Source organism: Hyaena hyaena, unplaced genomic scaffold, assembly GCF_003009895.1.
Source record: "Hyaena hyaena isolate Hyena2069 unplaced genomic scaffold, ASM300989v1 scaffold_769, whole genome shotgun sequence".
In the NCBI taxonomy this organism is placed as follows: Eukaryota; Metazoa; Chordata; class Mammalia; order Carnivora; family Hyaenidae; genus Hyaena; species Hyaena hyaena.
This window is the reverse complement of record NW_024081401.1, coordinates 396,208-413,041: the sequence shown is the minus strand read 5'-3', so window position 1 is coordinate 413,041 and position 16,834 is coordinate 396,208. Positions and strand designations below refer to the sequence as shown.

The 16,834-nt window shown below is 42.1% G+C and overlaps 1 protein-coding gene across 4 annotated transcripts in view; it reads right to left on the bottom strand.

Moving 5' to 3' along the window:
* Nucleotides 1-16,834, bottom strand: part of UNC13B (unc-13 homolog B) — a 218,630-nt gene that overhangs the window by 18,159 nt on the left and 183,637 nt on the right. For all 4 annotated transcript variants that reach the window (XM_039218603.1, XM_039218604.1, XM_039218605.1 and 1 more), the window contains 11 exons: nucleotides 15,941-16,015; nucleotides 15,267-15,486; nucleotides 12,639-12,866; nucleotides 11,889-12,030; nucleotides 9,887-10,056; nucleotides 9,328-9,443; nucleotides 8,868-9,031; nucleotides 6,378-6,528; nucleotides 4,123-4,191; nucleotides 2,597-2,686; nucleotides 2,107-2,235 (listed from right to left, as the gene is read on the bottom strand). In XM_039218603.1, the coding sequence (XP_039074534.1) occupies nucleotides 2,107-2,235; nucleotides 2,597-2,686; nucleotides 4,123-4,191; nucleotides 6,378-6,528; nucleotides 8,868-9,031; nucleotides 9,328-9,443; nucleotides 9,887-10,056; nucleotides 11,889-12,030; nucleotides 12,639-12,866; nucleotides 15,267-15,486; nucleotides 15,941-16,015 (1,554 nt within the window). The remainder of the gene's footprint in view (nucleotides 1-2,106; nucleotides 2,236-2,596; nucleotides 2,687-4,122; nucleotides 4,192-6,377; nucleotides 6,529-8,867; nucleotides 9,032-9,327; nucleotides 9,444-9,886; nucleotides 10,057-11,888; nucleotides 12,031-12,638; nucleotides 12,867-15,266; nucleotides 15,487-15,940; nucleotides 16,016-16,834) is intronic.

The following is a 16,834-nucleotide window of genomic DNA, read 5'->3' as shown; positions in this document are numbered from 1 at the left end:
TTATTAGGTGCCAGGCACTCTGCTAAGAACTTTACATGCATTATCTCATTTAATCCTCATAACTTCACCAGGTAGAAATTATCACCTTCATTTTACAGAAGAGGAGACTGAAAGCAATGAGGTTTCAAGACTTGCCCAAGGTCATGTGGCTATAAATAGAAGAACCAAGATCTTATCATAAATAGCTGAACTCCAAAGCTTGACATTGTAACTACCCTAATTAAATTGCTTATATTTCTTCAAATTAACACACTCACTCACAATTCTGTGTCTCTAAACATTCTATTTCCTCTGTGTGGTATCCCTCTCTTCCCCAACCCCTTTCATTGGCCAACACCTACTCATTCCTCGAAATTCAGGTTCAGTTTTACCTTTTCTGAAAAATTTTCCCTGATAGCCCTGGTCTGACGAGATGACTCTCTTCTGGGTTCCCAGAATACACTCTATGAACTTTGGTATAGATGTAATAGGCAACTACAACCACAATGAAATGCAGTAGTAATAAAATTTAAAAATCCAGTATTTCTAGTAATTTGCATCCTCCCCCACATTCACCAATGAGCCTGCCAAAAACAGAGGTGTGTCTTAATCAACTTTAAATCGTTACATGTTCAGTTTGTTAAGGGAATAGATGGATGAATGAACCAGACTGAAGGTGAATAGAAGGAAATAAAGATACCAATGGTTTACTTCAAAGTAAATAATGAATAATGATAAAATAATAGTGGAAAATAGTAAAAAGCAGCAAAATTCAAAAGCTAACTAAAGTGCCTGAATGGTTTATACGCCCTTTTTCAAAGTCCAGGTTCATCTCATGTTAGGGAATAGAGACTAAATACTCAGACCCCTGCATAGTTGAAAAAGCAAAGCTGAGAACAGGGTCTTCCCCAACCAAAATGAATCCATAGATGGATGACAGAGAGTAGCAAGCTGAACAAAGTCCTCAGGAAAACCTCCAATGAAGTTCAGAATCAACAGCAGGTTTTAAAAACCTTAAACGGAGGAAGCCTTAAAGATAAGGTTGGCACAAAAAATACATTTAGGAATAGGAGGAGGCAGTGTGAACAAGATTTTCATTTTTACTGAGGTGCTCCTAGGAAGCATTACAAATTGGATGTATTCACCAATGGGTAAATGTCCAAGAGATTTAGGCTGTCCTCCCACCATCTGCTGTCCAAATCCTACTGCCTTTTAAGGTCTATGTCAAATGCCCCTATTTTATGTAGCTTTTCCTAGTACCTGATCAAGAGTGACTTCTTCTTTCCTGGAATCCTGCAATTTTATTCCTTTTCAAGGCACTTCTAACAGATTGCTTTGATTAGAATTATATATATGCTTATGAACTGAGAACTAATTGAAGGAGCACTATGCTTTCCTCAGACCTGGCTCATTCAATACATATTTGTTGGACTAAAGGGAATCTGTTTTGCAAATGTGTGTTCTGCAGAGTTATTAAAGACAGAAACTGTAACTGACTAACTAGACCCAAAAGGAAGCCCTGGCTTTGAAATAAGGAAAAAAAGACACTTTTGAAAGGATCTAGAAAAATGTACACAGTCACCAGGTACTAGGTTAGGATGTCAGTATAAAACAAGTAGAATTGCTCAGCCTCACAGAAGGATAGAGTCAACCCTGACAGTTAGCTGATGAATATATCTCAGAAAACCATGTAGTGCAGGGAGAAGTGGTCAGAGGTAAAAGTTAAACTTCCATGAGCCAGTAGTTCATAGAGGTAGCTATGGATCTCAGAAGAAGGCAGCCTGGAACAAATTAAGCTTGGAAGAGCAAAAAACATTCTGAGATGGACAGAGAATTCACCTACTCAACCCCTAAAATTGCTCAAAATTTGGTCACTTACTTTAGCACCAAACCAAAACTTATTGTTGCCACTTGTATTCAACTCAGTTATGTCGCATCTCATCCAATGGTCCCTATCAATCCACAAATGTCTCACATGGTCTAGAAGGTCCTCACTCTACACTTTACTCAACCTCAAGAACATCAATGACTTTGTCCCGAGCAACTTTCCATCATAACCACAGTATACAAAAGCTAAGGATCCAAGAATCACTGACAACTGGTCCCACTTGATCCTGAACCTCTTACCAGCTGATACTGGCGACTGTACAAATCATGGCAGTTGTTGAAGATATACTCATACGTGGAGTTCAAACAGGCCTTCACACAATCCTTTACCACCTGGCTGGCTCTTGGAGGACTCTGCAGTTCTTGCACCTGCCAATTAATAAAAAAATATGGGTCCATGGTCCTGTGTGGGATCTCCTCCTAGAACTCCCCTCAAACTATTCCAGATCCCATCACCCCTCAATGTGTCCCTGAACCTTGCTCAAGGATGAAATTGCTAGAATAGCTGATTGGGAGAACTGCCATCCCATCCCTGTTGATTCATGGTCTTTTCAGTTGTAACCCAGGGAACAGTGTATATTTGTCACCTCTAAGCCTACAAGCCCACAGCGTATGTGGTCTTAGAGGTGACAAATACTATAGCTTCAGACTATGCGCAATGATTCTTATTTGCCATGGTCCTGTGGCCAGGTCCCCAGTCCATCACCACCCCACCCAGTTCATCTCTTACCTTCATTCTGAAGAAAGTAATGCTGGTCAGCAAATCCACTGTTGACTTTAAATCCTGAAGCCGCTCAGGGCTTCCAGCAGGGAAATTATTCTGTTGCAAACCAAGCAAATTTAAGAAAGGAACAGAGAAATATGAAAGCCTTCTCTGCCAAAAGCAATGAAATCAAAAGCTTCCTTAACTGCTATCACTGGGATTTCCCCCATTTGAGCTCAACAAAAAAGCTGTAAAACTACAGGTCTCTTTTCTGCTGACACAAACAGGCCCTTGCCAAAAGCAGGGGTTAATAATCCCCACCCTGGAAAGCATCACTTCCTACACCAACCCTACTTCCTATGTAATGTGTGGGCAAATGCACAAGTGAACACATGGACACATACATACACACACATACACATTTATATACACGCATTTTTTCTTAGGTAAAGATTCTTAGACCCAAAGAGTAAGTACTTCAAAAGTTATAATCTAACTGTATATTCTGGAATATAAGTGGAGCCACACTACAGACCAGACTGAGATTGAAGATGCCTAAGGGGCCGCAGCTAGTCCACATTCTAGAGCCAGAGGATGGCAGAGTTCTGAGCAGAACTGCTTTTGGAGTGAGTTCCTTAAGATCTTCCCACCACGCCTCACTTCATTCCCCTTGGCATGAGTTTTAGGAGGAAGCTGCCAAGGAGAGCTGAAGGGAGATGTTGAGCCACTCTCCATTTTAAGGATTGCTTTTTTAAACTTCAAATGGCTACTTATATGCCAAATATAAGATATACAGTCAACTCTCCATTATTCATGCAAATAGAGGACACTGAAATTTCAAGATAATTAAAACTCCACTTCTTTTTGACTTTGAGGTTATTTTTATACTTACTTTTTAACGTGGGTATATTGCCTGTTCTGGAAATTTACGACACTTTAAAGCAAGTAATGAAGCCATTCTAAGAAGATCTAACTTAGGAACAACTGGGAAACTGCCCATTTTCCTGTCCTGTCCTGTCCCAGGTTTCCACCCTCCTAATATATATATTTCCTCCCTCCATCCTAGGAATGGATATGACCCCTGCTACTTGCCCAACCCAAGCTACTTGCCCAACCCAAGCTACTTGCCCAACCCAAGCTACTTTCTCTCTCCCCTTAGCCAGATTCTCAGACCTCCCTTGAAAAATAAGGAGAGTATGGAAAAATACAAAAAAGAAATTTGAGTATCTAATTGTTAAAGGGGCATTTCTGGAAGAGATTATCCTCAACAGACTCCCTAATGAGACTGTCATCAGTGAGTTGGATGGAGTGACATCAGTGGGGTTGGAAAGAATCTATAAAAAATTAGCCACATCTGCTGCTATTTACACACTGCATGGTCCTTGGAGTTTGAAGAACCACAGACATTAGTGGCATTGGCCATGTACATAAGTGTGATGACACAGACCAATTTTCCTTGCCTTCAAACTTTATAGCCAAGATTGGACTACAGTCTCTCTAGAAAGAGCTTGATATTATAGGTTATCCCACCTCACAGTCATTTCTTCACTCACCCTGTAGGCGGAGAGGTCAATTCTCAGCGAGTTGTGCAGCTGGTCTAGTAGTTTTACAAATCTCTCTTTCTAAGGGTAAGATACAAATAACAGGGAACAGACAAATAATCTGAGTTCCTTAGACTGTAGCAGAAACAGAACCATCTCTGGCAGAGAAGGATATGCTGGTTTGGGGACATGTCCTATCTCATCCCTACCCAGGAGAAGAACAACCAATGTAAGGGAAAAGTAGGATATATGGCTTCTGTTCCATCTCTTAGTGGCTCTGTCTCAAACTAGGAAATCTTCTCACATTAGCACAGGGACAGGAAGTGCCTGGGAGAGGAAACAGCTCTTTCTATATAAGAGTCAATAAGAGATGATCCATGCATCTCCATTCCTTTGGGACTCTAATTCTTCTTAGTCAAATAAAAGGAAACTCAAAACACATTCTCTAATTTGTTCCTGAGTCTATGGTCTCCTAACTTAGCTTGGGGCAGCTCAAAACAGTTAAGTAGCCACAGCCTAGCAGTAATAAGAGGGAGGGATAGTCATTCATTTGGAAGGTGATCAAACAGATCTGAGAGGACTTCTCTTTACAACACATTCTACATATTTTTTCTTAGTTTATACTTTTTTTAAATGTTAAAATAAATAACACACACCATTTTAATAGTTGATTTTTATAGAAAAAGTTTAATTAAATGTGGAATCACATGTCTATAGGCTATTGGTATAGCACTTCTAGAATTCATATGTATTTTTTTTTTTTACAAATAGTTTATTGTCAAATTAGTTTCCACATAACACTCAGTGCTCACCCCCACAAGTGTCCTCCTCCATGCCCATCCCCCCTCCCCCCCACATCCATCAGTCCTCAGTTTTTGTCAGCATTCAAGAGTCTCTCATGGTTTGCCTCTCTCCCTTTCCCCCACCATTTCCGCCCTTCTTCTCCCCCTTGTTCCTCCGTCAAGTTCCTCCTAATCCTCCTATACGTGCAAACATATGATATTTGTCCTTCTCTGCCTGACTTATTTCGCTCAGCATAACACCCTCAAGGTCCATCCATGTTGCTACACATGGCCAGATTTCATTGTTTCTCATTGCCATGTAGTATTCCATGGTATAGATAAACCACATCTTCTTGATCCATTCATCTGTTGATGGACACTTAGGCTCTTTCCACGTTTTAGCTATTGTGGAGAGTGCTGCTATGAACATTGGGGTACATGTGCTCCTATGCCTCAGCATTTCTGTATCCCTTGGGTAAATTCCTAGCAGTGCTATTGCTGGGTCATAGGGGAGTTCTATTGTTAGTTTCCTGAGGAACCTTCTAGAATTCATATATTGATTATATTATAGATCATTAGGTCTTAAGTCAATATATAATGAGATGAGATAATGGAATACATATTTGAGTGGCTTAATCACTGCTGTTAATTCAACCATACAAAAATTCTATTAAAATAAGAAAAGGAAGTTACTATAAAAAAACAGGACTCAGAGACCCAGTAGATTTGGGAGTATCAAAAATGTCATTCCTAAAAAGGTAATCTTGGGGGACGGGGGAGATGGACATGGAGGAGGGCACATGTGGGGATGAGCACTGGGTGTTATATGGAAACCAACTTGATAATAAACTATTTGTAAAAAAAATAATAATAATAAAATAAAATAATTAAAAAAATAAATTAAAAAAAGGTAATCTTTGTGGTAGGTCAAATATACTTCATTCAGTTTATATTGAACTTATGTCAAGTGATATTCTGAATATTCAACTTCTCAAGTAACTTAAAACCAGGAAAGGGCTCATCCTGGATAGGGTAAACAGTCCAACACTAGAAAAGGGATAGGCTCAGGAATATCCTGGTATCATCACCTAGATATCAGTCTCATGAATTTGAATGGTAGGAGTCAGAGAGAAACTGAGTAATGTTAGGAAGGGTCCACTTGTGGACCTGCAGGACTAAGGAACATGGTGACTCAATCAAGTTCTTGGTCTAGAGAGGTTCTGTGTGGCACTCCCCAAACCATAATGGTGATATTCCTCGTTCTCTCATTTATCATGTCTGAGGAGAGTCCATTAGTAAGTCTACCTATCCATAATGAAATAAGGACAGCCCATTAGCATAGTCTATATACCCATAAGGAAACAAGTTCATCTAACTGGCAGCTCTCTGAATTTTAGGCTTATCAATCAACTCTATGGTACCTACTATGAAAAATTAAACTTTGCTGATAACAAATGAGAAGGTATGTTTTTACATCACACTCACCCCAAAGTTGGAAGCTGCAAAACGATCAGATGCAGAGACATTGGTAGAGGCAGTTGTGTGGGCATAGTAGGCATTGATGTTGGCCAGTAAGGTGCTCATCACTGCTGGCACACCAGGACACATGTACTTGGATGACAAACATGCAAAGTGCCTGAAAAACAGCAAGGCTGGCCTCAAAGACTCTTCAGGGATTGCAGCAAAAAACAAGTAATTAAAAGAGCTTACTGGTGTGTATGAAGCTTCCAATCATTTTGGCATGCCACGATCCTTATAATTTATTCATTCAAATATACATTCAGTGAATGCCTACCATGTGTCAGGCACTGTGCTATATGCTAGAACCCAAAAATGGGATAGCCTAGCAGAGAAAGCAACAGTTAGAAAGTCAATAAGCTAAGGCATGTTCTGCAAAACCACTGTAGAAACACACAAGATTACCTAAATCAGAATGGTTGAGGGCTAGAAGGGATTAGAATAAGGCTTTTCAAAGAAAACATGGTTGAACCAAATCTTAAAGCACTAGCAGGAAATATTCAAATGGAGAAGTGTTCAGACAAAGGGAAATTCCATTGCAAAGACAAATATATTCATAGGAGATTGATTCATTTGGGAAACCCCACTTATGGCTCCCGTTCAGGTATTTGATATAGGAATACCAAGAAATAAGAGAAGCATGAAGTAGTTAACAGAACAGTTTATCCTCAATACTATAGTAAATTTTAAAATGAAGGCACAGTATGATCAGATTAATCTTTCAGAATGGCTCTTTTGATGATAAATTGGAAGAAGACTTGGAGAGAGAAAAGACTAGGACAGAAAGAGCAGTTGGAGAGTTACTATAATCATTCAGAAAAGAAGCACTGAAGCACTAAATGGAACAGAGAAATGGTTAAGCATACAGACTCTAGAGAAAGAATAGGGTTGAATCTCAGCTCCACCACTTACTCAGTGACTTTGGATAAATAACCTAAATTTCTCTATCCCTCAGTTCTTACCTGTAGAATGGGAAAGATAATGGTACCCCCTAATAAATAAGTTAAAATTCATAAGGTGCTTAGAACAGTGCCTGGAACATAAAGAAATGTATGAGGGAGCTGTTGTCGTCGTCATTGTTGTTATTATTATTATTGTTATTGTTACTATTGCACTATAGCAATAGTGATAGATTAAAAACATTTTTAGGAGATAGAATCCAGAGGTTTTAGAGTCTGGATGTTGGAAGTCAAAGGGCAGTAGTAAATTAAGGAAAAAAAAAAAAAAAGTTTAGGCTGACTCCTAAATTTGTGTGGACAACTGCATAGAAAATTGTTCCATTTACTAAAATAGGTAATATAGGAAGTTAGTTAGACAAACTTGGTGGAAATGACGTTGATTTGGAAGAAGAAAGCAGCTAAAAATGGATCTGAAATTCAGGAAAAGGTATTATCTGGAAAAAGAAATTGGAGTCCTCAACCCAGAAGTAGTGGTTAAGGTCATAGGTTTGGATGAGATCATTTAGGGAGAATGAACAGAGTAGAAATGACACGGAGGCCATTCTCAAACCTCATTTCTCACCATATTTCTTCTCTCTGCCTATAATGAACTTCTTGTAATTCCTTGAATATTCTATTGTCTGCTGCATCTCAGAACCCTAGCACATGTCCTACCAGAAATGCTCTTCTACCTTTCCTGTATTCCAAGACTCAATTCAAGTGTCAGTCTTCAATGGCCTCCCTCACAAGCCTCCCCTAAAAGACAGATGCTCTCATAATACCCTGCTATTACTTCTACTACAGCACTTATCATATTACATTGTAATTGTTTACTGTTCTCTCTTTCCTACAGGACTGGGTTCTCCAAGCACAGAGGCCCCATCTTACTTCATCTTTGTGTTTTCAGCATCTAGCACAATGTATGACACACAGAAGAAAGTCAACAAAAATCTGTAGAATAAATGAAGCATATCTAGGATAACAGTAACTCTCTGCTACAGCTCTAGTGGCAGCCTCATCAACAAACAATAAACTCTTACATAGTAGTATATACAAACTCTTTTCATAGTAGGCACAATTTTCTGGCATAGGAGTCTTGGTCAATTCCAGACACAGCTGCTTTTCCTACAGTTTAGTGCCCTCTTCTACATCCAGGTCAATCTATGAAAGCTTGTCTATCACACACATATACATAAGCACACATGCTGTATCTCCTTAGGCCTGTGATGTTTGGGCAAGTTTGTCCTGGTATACCCTCTCATACCCTTTGCCCTTCCTATCTCTGAACTCTGGGGGAGACAGATAAATACCTTCTCCCTGAATTACTGATACACATATTCCCTTTATACATATATTTTCTTTGCCTTGGGGCATAGACCCACCTCACCTCAGCTGAAAGAGGAAAGCAACAAATCACTGCATACTACCCCACTTAAGGACCTATTCACCCTGTCAGTGTGCCTTCATTAGCCTTCCCAAGAGTTAGCAGCCACTTCCCAAAACCCCAGGGGAGCCTCACGTCATGGCCTGATATATGGACTCGATGCCATAGCGCATGGCAAATTCATCCACAATTTCTTGGGCAGTCTCATCAAAGTACACCTTCCATGCATCGTCTCCTCGAGCCTCAGGGATCAGGACTCCTCCACTACCCTGAATGTCTGTGAGGTAATGGAAAAGGTTCTGCAGGAGACAGAGCAAAGGAAAGAGTTAAATACATATTAAAAATAAAACCAAAATCTGGTGGTAAAGTCCAGGATAATGTGAATAGGGTTCCAAAGAAATTCTTTTGAGTCATTGCTCAATAGGCCTTCACATGAGTCAAAGAACAAAGACTGGGACTCTTTCTTGGGCTGTCCAGGGTAGCACGGCGAATAAGAAACAGGCCCCAGATCTTCAACCATCCCGCAATCCCATTTATTGTCAGAGGTCTTCCCAGCACTGCTTTCTGACACCCCATCTACCAAAGGCTGGCTCACCTCATGAAGGCACGTATATTGCACATGATACGGTGCTACCTTCTCCTCCCCCTTGATCTCCACACTGATTTGCAGTCGGATAGCCCCTGAGACAGCTGATTTATCTGTCCTCTTCTCTAGGAAGAAAAGAAGACCAGAGATTGACACCAATGCAACTATAGATAGTGCAGACAGCCCCCATATTGGCTTAATCCAAGGCAAAAGAGGCATTAATCCAAGGTGCACCTAACAGAGTGAACTCACTCCAGAGACCACATAGTCTACAAATACCCCAAATATCCCCAATATTAATTCCATAAGAGAATAGGGAGCTAAAGCCATTAGAGATGAGCATGAAGATTAAAGGGCCCTTCTGAAATCTGAAGAGGGTCTAGCCAGAGTGAGTTCTAGCCACTTCCACTCCTCTGTCCCCATCTTTACTCATGGTCAGTTATCTGGAGGTACGACAGACTCTGTATGCTTTAGGGACTGAGTGATGGTTTTGGTAGACAGGATTTTCCCCAGATTTCCCATTTATGCTCTCCCTTCCCAGCAAATTTCTCTGGTCCTGTTTCCTCACCCAAGTTGTACCAGACGTCCATCTCGCCACTCAGTGTCCGAACCTCAATAATGGTTTGGCCAAGGAAATCATCAGACTCTCGCTTAAGCCGCTGCTTTACTCTTGACTTGATGTCATCATCCTCATCCCATACACGTACCTTAATGCGGTCAGAAGAGTTGTGGCACTCACTGTGAGAGAAATAGGCAGGCTCTGATTGGGACCAACCAAGTAGCACCCGTTCCTATTACTTCTAATTCCCTCCGAAAACTCCATCAACTGTACTTGAGGCCTTGCAGAGGAAGAGAAGGAATCAGGGAACAGTGGTACTAAAGCTCTAAGTGAGCCAAACTAGCCTAGTCAGCCTGGGTGGCTCTATATACCATTATCTAGTCTTTATTGCCTTGACACAAAAAAGGAGTAGATAGAAGCGTAATTAGAGACAATTCTGATTTCCTGTGCTGCTAGCTGTATCAACAACACTAACAGGAGAACAGATGGACAAATGCTACAGAGCCACAAGAAGTGACTGCCATTTCCCTTCCCAGAGTCAGTAAAGGTGTCAATGTTCATGATATGTCCATCTGGTCATATCTGCTTAGCTTTCCATCTAGCTCCCCCATCCATCTAGGTATGTGCTTGGTGAACTTCAATCATTCTTTAAAACCCAGGTGAACTGTCATTTCTATGAGGTTTGCTTTGGAAAAGGGAGTTTGGTCAGGAACCCCCCTCATGCTCTCCTTCCCTCACAGTTGCTTGGTGGATCCTATCACCTCATACATGTGTTGTACTTGACAAAATTTTCTACTTCTTTCTGTGTTCTCATACTATTTTTGCACATTCCATTAAAATATTATAGTATAACTGCTGGTCTACTGAAAAATAGCCAAATCAACAAGGAGCTTCTTGAAAGCAGAGATTGTCTTACACATTTTAGATACACAGTATCATCTACAGTGTCTTGTACAGAATAGGGGCTTAATAAATCATTTACTAAAATGGATGAAAACAGACAAAATTGACTACAGACTCAATTCATTTAAAATCCATCATAAGAAAAATTCAAGCGGAAACCTCTTAGATTCTCCAAAGGAGTAGGTGCTTCTCCTAGTAACTATTGCCTCTGGACTGAAGGCCAATTTTACTAGGCCTCAATCCCTTTCCACATGAGTTCTCCAAGGAGCCAATGGGAAGATTATCTCTATATAAACTAACTTGTTCATTAGGTAATTCAGGCTCTAAGTCCTGGTCCTAGGCCTTAGGTGTGTGACAAAGCATCTAGATTCTCCACACATTAGTCTGTGTCCTAGACTAGAGCTTGCCATTTTTTCAACAACCATTTTGTACTGTCTTATGAAATAGTCTGTAAGAAAGTAAGACAATGGAAAAAGGAGTGGGGGTGGAAGCTGAGAAAGAAAAAAAAGCAGAGCTTTTTAAGGGAAACAGAAGCTTTTCCAGATCGCAGATTTCTATCTTCAAGCCAGAATTACCAAGTTGTAGGACATGGGCATTCCTTCCCAACTCTCCAGAAGGTTCTAATCCTTCCTAGGCAGAATAGCAAGGCTGAAGTGGACACAACAGGGTGGCCAGCCTCTGGCTCTGTTATTGAGCAGTAGTAAAGTCTAACACCAGAAAAAGCAGTACGTAATACCCTGGAGCCCCTTTAACAGCCCTAGTTAAAATAGCGCCTGGGTAAAGTAACCCTGATATAATAGTCCATGAGAAGAAACCCAGAAAATAAATGACTGCTGCCCAATTGAAGCCTATGAGAAATAGATTTTCTCCAGTGTTTCTGCCCTATCCCTCTTAAAAAAAAAAAAAAAAAAAGTATTTAAAGTAATCTCTACACCCAATGTGGGGTTTGAAATTATGACCCCGAAATCAAGAGTTGCATGCTCCACTGACAGTGCCAGCCAGGTGCCCTGCCTCATCCATCTTAAGGTCCAAGCCAAGGATAATAGGACTTAATGCTACTTCTAAAATACTTATAGTCTCAGGTAAGACAAAGCCCTCTGTTACTTACAAATGAAACTTCTCTTCCCAAACAGGGTTCAGATTCCCAAAAATAGTCTTGGTACGCTTCTTGGTTTTGCCCACTTGCACAGTCACGTAAGGGTCACTGGATCCTGTCTTGTCCTTGGCTTGTAGGCCCTGGGCACACACCACTGGAATCCAAATACAGAGGAGGAGGCTTTAGAGCATGCTCCAGAAGTCAGAAGTCTTCCATAGCACTACTCATATGTTCTCCATCTAGAGCAGCGTCATCTGCTCCTTGCACAGGAACGCAAATCTTCTCACTCTTCCACATCTATGCTTAGCCCTGGGCTACCAGTCTTTCTCTGAAAGGCTGGCCCAAGAATCCCACCTCCTCAGCAGTGCATTAACTGGTCACCTACCCTTACACACTGATATATACGTGCTTCAGCCACACCCACCCAGCTAGTAAAGCACTAGCTTGTTTATTAATCTCCTATTGATCCCGTTTCTCCCTCCCCCAGCTCTTGTAATATCAAACTGTCAACCACATCTATAACATCAGATTGTTACAAATCCTTCATTATAATTCATATCATTTGTAGGTGCTGGTCTTGCTCTCCCAACACCCGATGGCACCAGGGCCTAGAAGAGGAGGGGTGATGACTAGTGAGGCCCTCCTCTTAATTCTATCTTCTTTCTCCCCAGCCCCCTGCTCCCTCAAACTCAGGATGCTTCTTCCCCAGGTTCCTCCCCATAGCCTAGGCCTTCCTGTCCCCTCAAACTTTGGCCTACTCACCAGTGATGGTAATCTTGGCCGACCATTTGGAGGTACCATCCAGTACACTCTGCTTCACTGTTTTCATCTGTTGCACATGGGCAACTTTGCTCACAGTAAAGACATCCCGGATAACTTCAAAGATCTCTGGCTTATTCCGCTCTCGTATCTTCATGCGGTCCTTCATGGCCATGATTATGTTCTGGGTCCGGTCCTCAGCTCCATGTTTAGAACTCTTTTCTGCAGCCCCTGAAGGATGGCCAGAGACAGAAAGTAAAGTAACCAATAGGCCACCCACCAGACAAAGGGTCAGGCTGAGGAATGGGACTTATGAGAGGTCACTGAGAAGTGGAAGAAGCTTAAGACTGGGATAGCTCTGAGAAGAGCTCATCAATATGGGACCTGCTGAAGTATAATTCCTGGCTGGTGGAATTCAAAAGGCAATTCAAAGGGCAGCACAAACTTGGTAATTATTATGGAAGTTTATTACACTATTCCACTTAGATATATGTTGAATTTTTCATTAAAAAAGAAAACAAAACAGTGTAGCTAAGCCTGCAGTTGGCCTGGTCTTTCTTCTACACTAGGTGGTGGTTGAGAGGTACCCTTCAAGTTTAAGGCCAAAATATCCCCAATGGGTACTGCAGTTATGAGGGAGGGTTGGTGAGTAGGCCTGACAACTCGACCAATCTCATTCAACTTCCAAAACACGATATAGATCTCAGAATTAATTATTCACTGGATTCTGCCTCAGGGCTCTAATATCTTTAATCTCATAAAATAATGTAGTATGGTAAGAATAATGTAGTATAGTAGTATGGTAAAAAAGAGCACACTCCTCTGATGTATTTCACCATATGGGCTTGTCATAAAGGGGCCAATCTCTCCTTTACTGGCCTTGCAGATTGGTTATCTCTCTCTTTTCTCCAAAGACTTAGGCCTTTTCTACAAGACCTGGAGCAAAAATTAAGACCAACATCTGAGTCCTAACCCTGCAAAGATGGCAAGCAGATCTGTCCAGGGAAGCCCATAAAAGGGCATTTTATTCTACTCCGCACTTTACAGAAGCCTTAGGCAAAAAGAGATTTCCTGATAAATTAAAAAAATGACCTGGGTTGCACCCTAGTCTTGCCATTTACCACATCCCATACACTGCTACTTCCTTGGACTGGGACCTCTGGAAGGCCCTTGAGGAAAAAGCTGACACCTTTGCTATGAAGCAGCATTTCAGAAAGTTTCCAGCAAGCAGCCTATGCAGCCTGCCTGGCTGCTAGTTCTTAGTAATCAAAGCAAGAGTCTGCTGGGGCGCCTGGGTGGCTCGATTGGTTAAGCATCCAACTTCAGCTCAAGTCATATCTCACAGTCCATGGGTTCGAGCCCCGTGTTGGGGTCTGTGCTGACAGCTCAGGGCCTGGAGCCTGCTTCAGATTCTGTGTCTCCCTCTCTCTTTGCCCCTACCCTGCTCGCTCTCTGTCTCTGACTCTCAAAATAAAGACATAAAAGAACATTTTAAAAAATTAAATAAAAACTAAAAAAAAAAAAAGCAAGAGTCTGTTGGCATCTGTGCTTGCACCCCCTTATGATGGATCTGTGCAAAGTCATCACCAGCATTCATCTTCCGTCTTTTCAGAGCCCCATCTCTTCCACTGACTTGTTCTACCTGTTTCTTCATAGTCATGGCGCCAGCACCAATCTAGGGCCCTTTACACAAAGACATTTTTAGTGAACAATTCATTGAGGCCTCTCCCTGGGCCCCATTTATGCCACATATCTTTATTTGGGATAATGAAGTGCTTGTGAGTCTAAAGGTGACCTTTCTTTCTCCTACAATAATCCTTGAAGTTTTCATTGCTATGACTTGGCTCTGAGTAACAAGTGGAAGACCTGAGGGGCAAGGCAATACTTTCCCACATCTCTAACCCTTGCTCCCACTGAGAGCCAGCCACAGTGTTTACAAGCCCTGCAGGAGCAGAGCAAGGAGACAAGAACTTGGAGGGCTACTAACTCCTTTGGCAGAAACTTGTTGCTTTTTCTGCTCCTATTCTCCCCAGTCCATGATGGCAGCATGAATCACATATTTGGTCAGGGCATTGGGAGTCTGGCACATTCTCCTCTGGGACCTCTGCCTGATCCATTTGTCACTTCTGTTCCCAGCACTGTTGTCTAAAAGCTGCATCTATAAGCCAGGAATAATGCTGCCTTCCCTGGGTCCTAGGGTCTATACCTCAAGAGGTTCTTCTGTGAAGCCTAGAACCTCACAGAACTCTCTCTTCCCAATAGTTTCGGTCCCCAATTAAACATGCTCTAGTCATTTGGCAATATGTAGTCTAGTGGCAATATGGCCACTGCAGTGTGTACACTACTCAAGCACAGCTTCTGGGATCATCTGAATCCTGGAAGAGATTCTAGTTCTGCCAGAGGGGCATAGAAAGCTCAAAATCTGTTTTCCTAAAGGTGCTTAAGACAGTGCTGTAAGACCTGTTATTTGGAAAGGTAATGCCCCTTGACTCAGGGCCCTAGTTTCTTTGAAAAAGAAAGAACTTCATAATCAGGTAGACTAGAGTAATGATAGTCCAGCCATCCTAGCTCTTTGTTGCAAGACTATTTGGGAGAGGCCGTGCTGCCCCCTCATCCCACAGGAACACTCACGTTGCAGGCAGTCGGCATTGAGCAGGTCCTGGCACTTCTCATGGCACTTGACTCCACACTCGCTGCAGCGCATGCCCTGCCGGGCAATTCCCCAGAGCAGACCTTCACACTCATAGCAGTAGGTAGGGGTAGTCGCTGTCCAGACCTCAAAGTTGTGGGGTGTGGTACACGAGATGGGGTAGATTAAGGCCTGCAGGGTTTTCTTATACACGTGGGATTTCTGAAAGACACATACCCCATCACCCACCAGCAACTTTAGGTCTCTGCAAAGAGATACCAGAACTGAGACCCCTGCAGGGTAATCAAGACCCTGATTTCTCCTCTGGCAATAAAGGAGATACTCTAGCCTGGCCCAGCCCACAGCCAAGAAAGAAGCCTGTCAATGTCATGTGCTCCAGGTCATCCAAGAGAGATCTGACCTGAATGCTATGTCTGAACCTTTTCTCAGCATTCCAACTTTCTTGGAAAACAGAGAGTCCTAGGCTCATCATAAAACCCTGAGTTCAGTGGTCACATACTGCAACGTAAGACTTGGGCTTACCTCTGTTCTGGCCCCTTGTGTCTTCTACTTATATGTTTCATTAATAAAGTGTGCCTAACACTGATGAATTCTCATTTAGAGCCGCTATCAGTCTTTAGGCCAATGAATTCATGAAAGCCCATGGGTCACTTACCAGCTCTTCATCCTTGAGAGATGTGCGTGTAGCCATTGCAGAAGTAATTCCTGCCTTCCGGGACTGGACCAATGACTAAGAGAAAAGACCTGCTGTCAGCCCTGGCTATTGCCAAGGGCTGGCAAAGTCCTGGGAAGGGAGTTTCAGTGACCAAAGTGATTTGACTACTTGACTTACTACCTTCTCTCTAATTTTATTGTCATTCACAAGAACTGCCCATGGGTAATCGGTAATAAGATTCCCAAGTTAAGATCCAAAACACAAGGCCCTCAGGAGACTGTTCTAACAATGTTAGAATGACACTTTTCTTAGGGTACCTATCATCCAAAAACTTTCTCTTTCCTTCACTCTTTTTAGGTTTCCCACCCTTTGTTTATAGGAATATAAAGAAAAATGACAAGTTTAGAGTTACAGTAGGAAATAGGTCATTCACAATAGAATAAACTATATCAGAGTCACATTTAAGAACCATTACTGAGAACAATTCCATGCTATCCTTTATCCATGGGTACCACCCCATGCCCACACAATCCCAGGTGGCTATAGAGGCCAGCAGCCCAAGTGAACAAGACACTCAGCCAAAGGGGCAACGTAACCTCAGTCAAATCAACCAGGGCAGGGGGTTAAGTCTGAGAGCTGGGACTGCTCTGTTAGCCAAACTCTTGTGTAGAGGGGCCTCATGTTATCTGCTAAGCCCAAGCTTTAGGGACAGCCTCTGGAGTGAGTATTGGGTAGATAGGAGGTATATCAGCCTAAACAGGAGAAACTGTTGGGAAGGGCCCAGGTAGTTTGAGATTCTTACAGAGGATGGAAAGGGGCTCTGGAGACACTCACCATAGCCTGTGCAGAGGAGAGCAGAGAAAGGAACAACATGGTGTTAAAGTCACCCCCAAA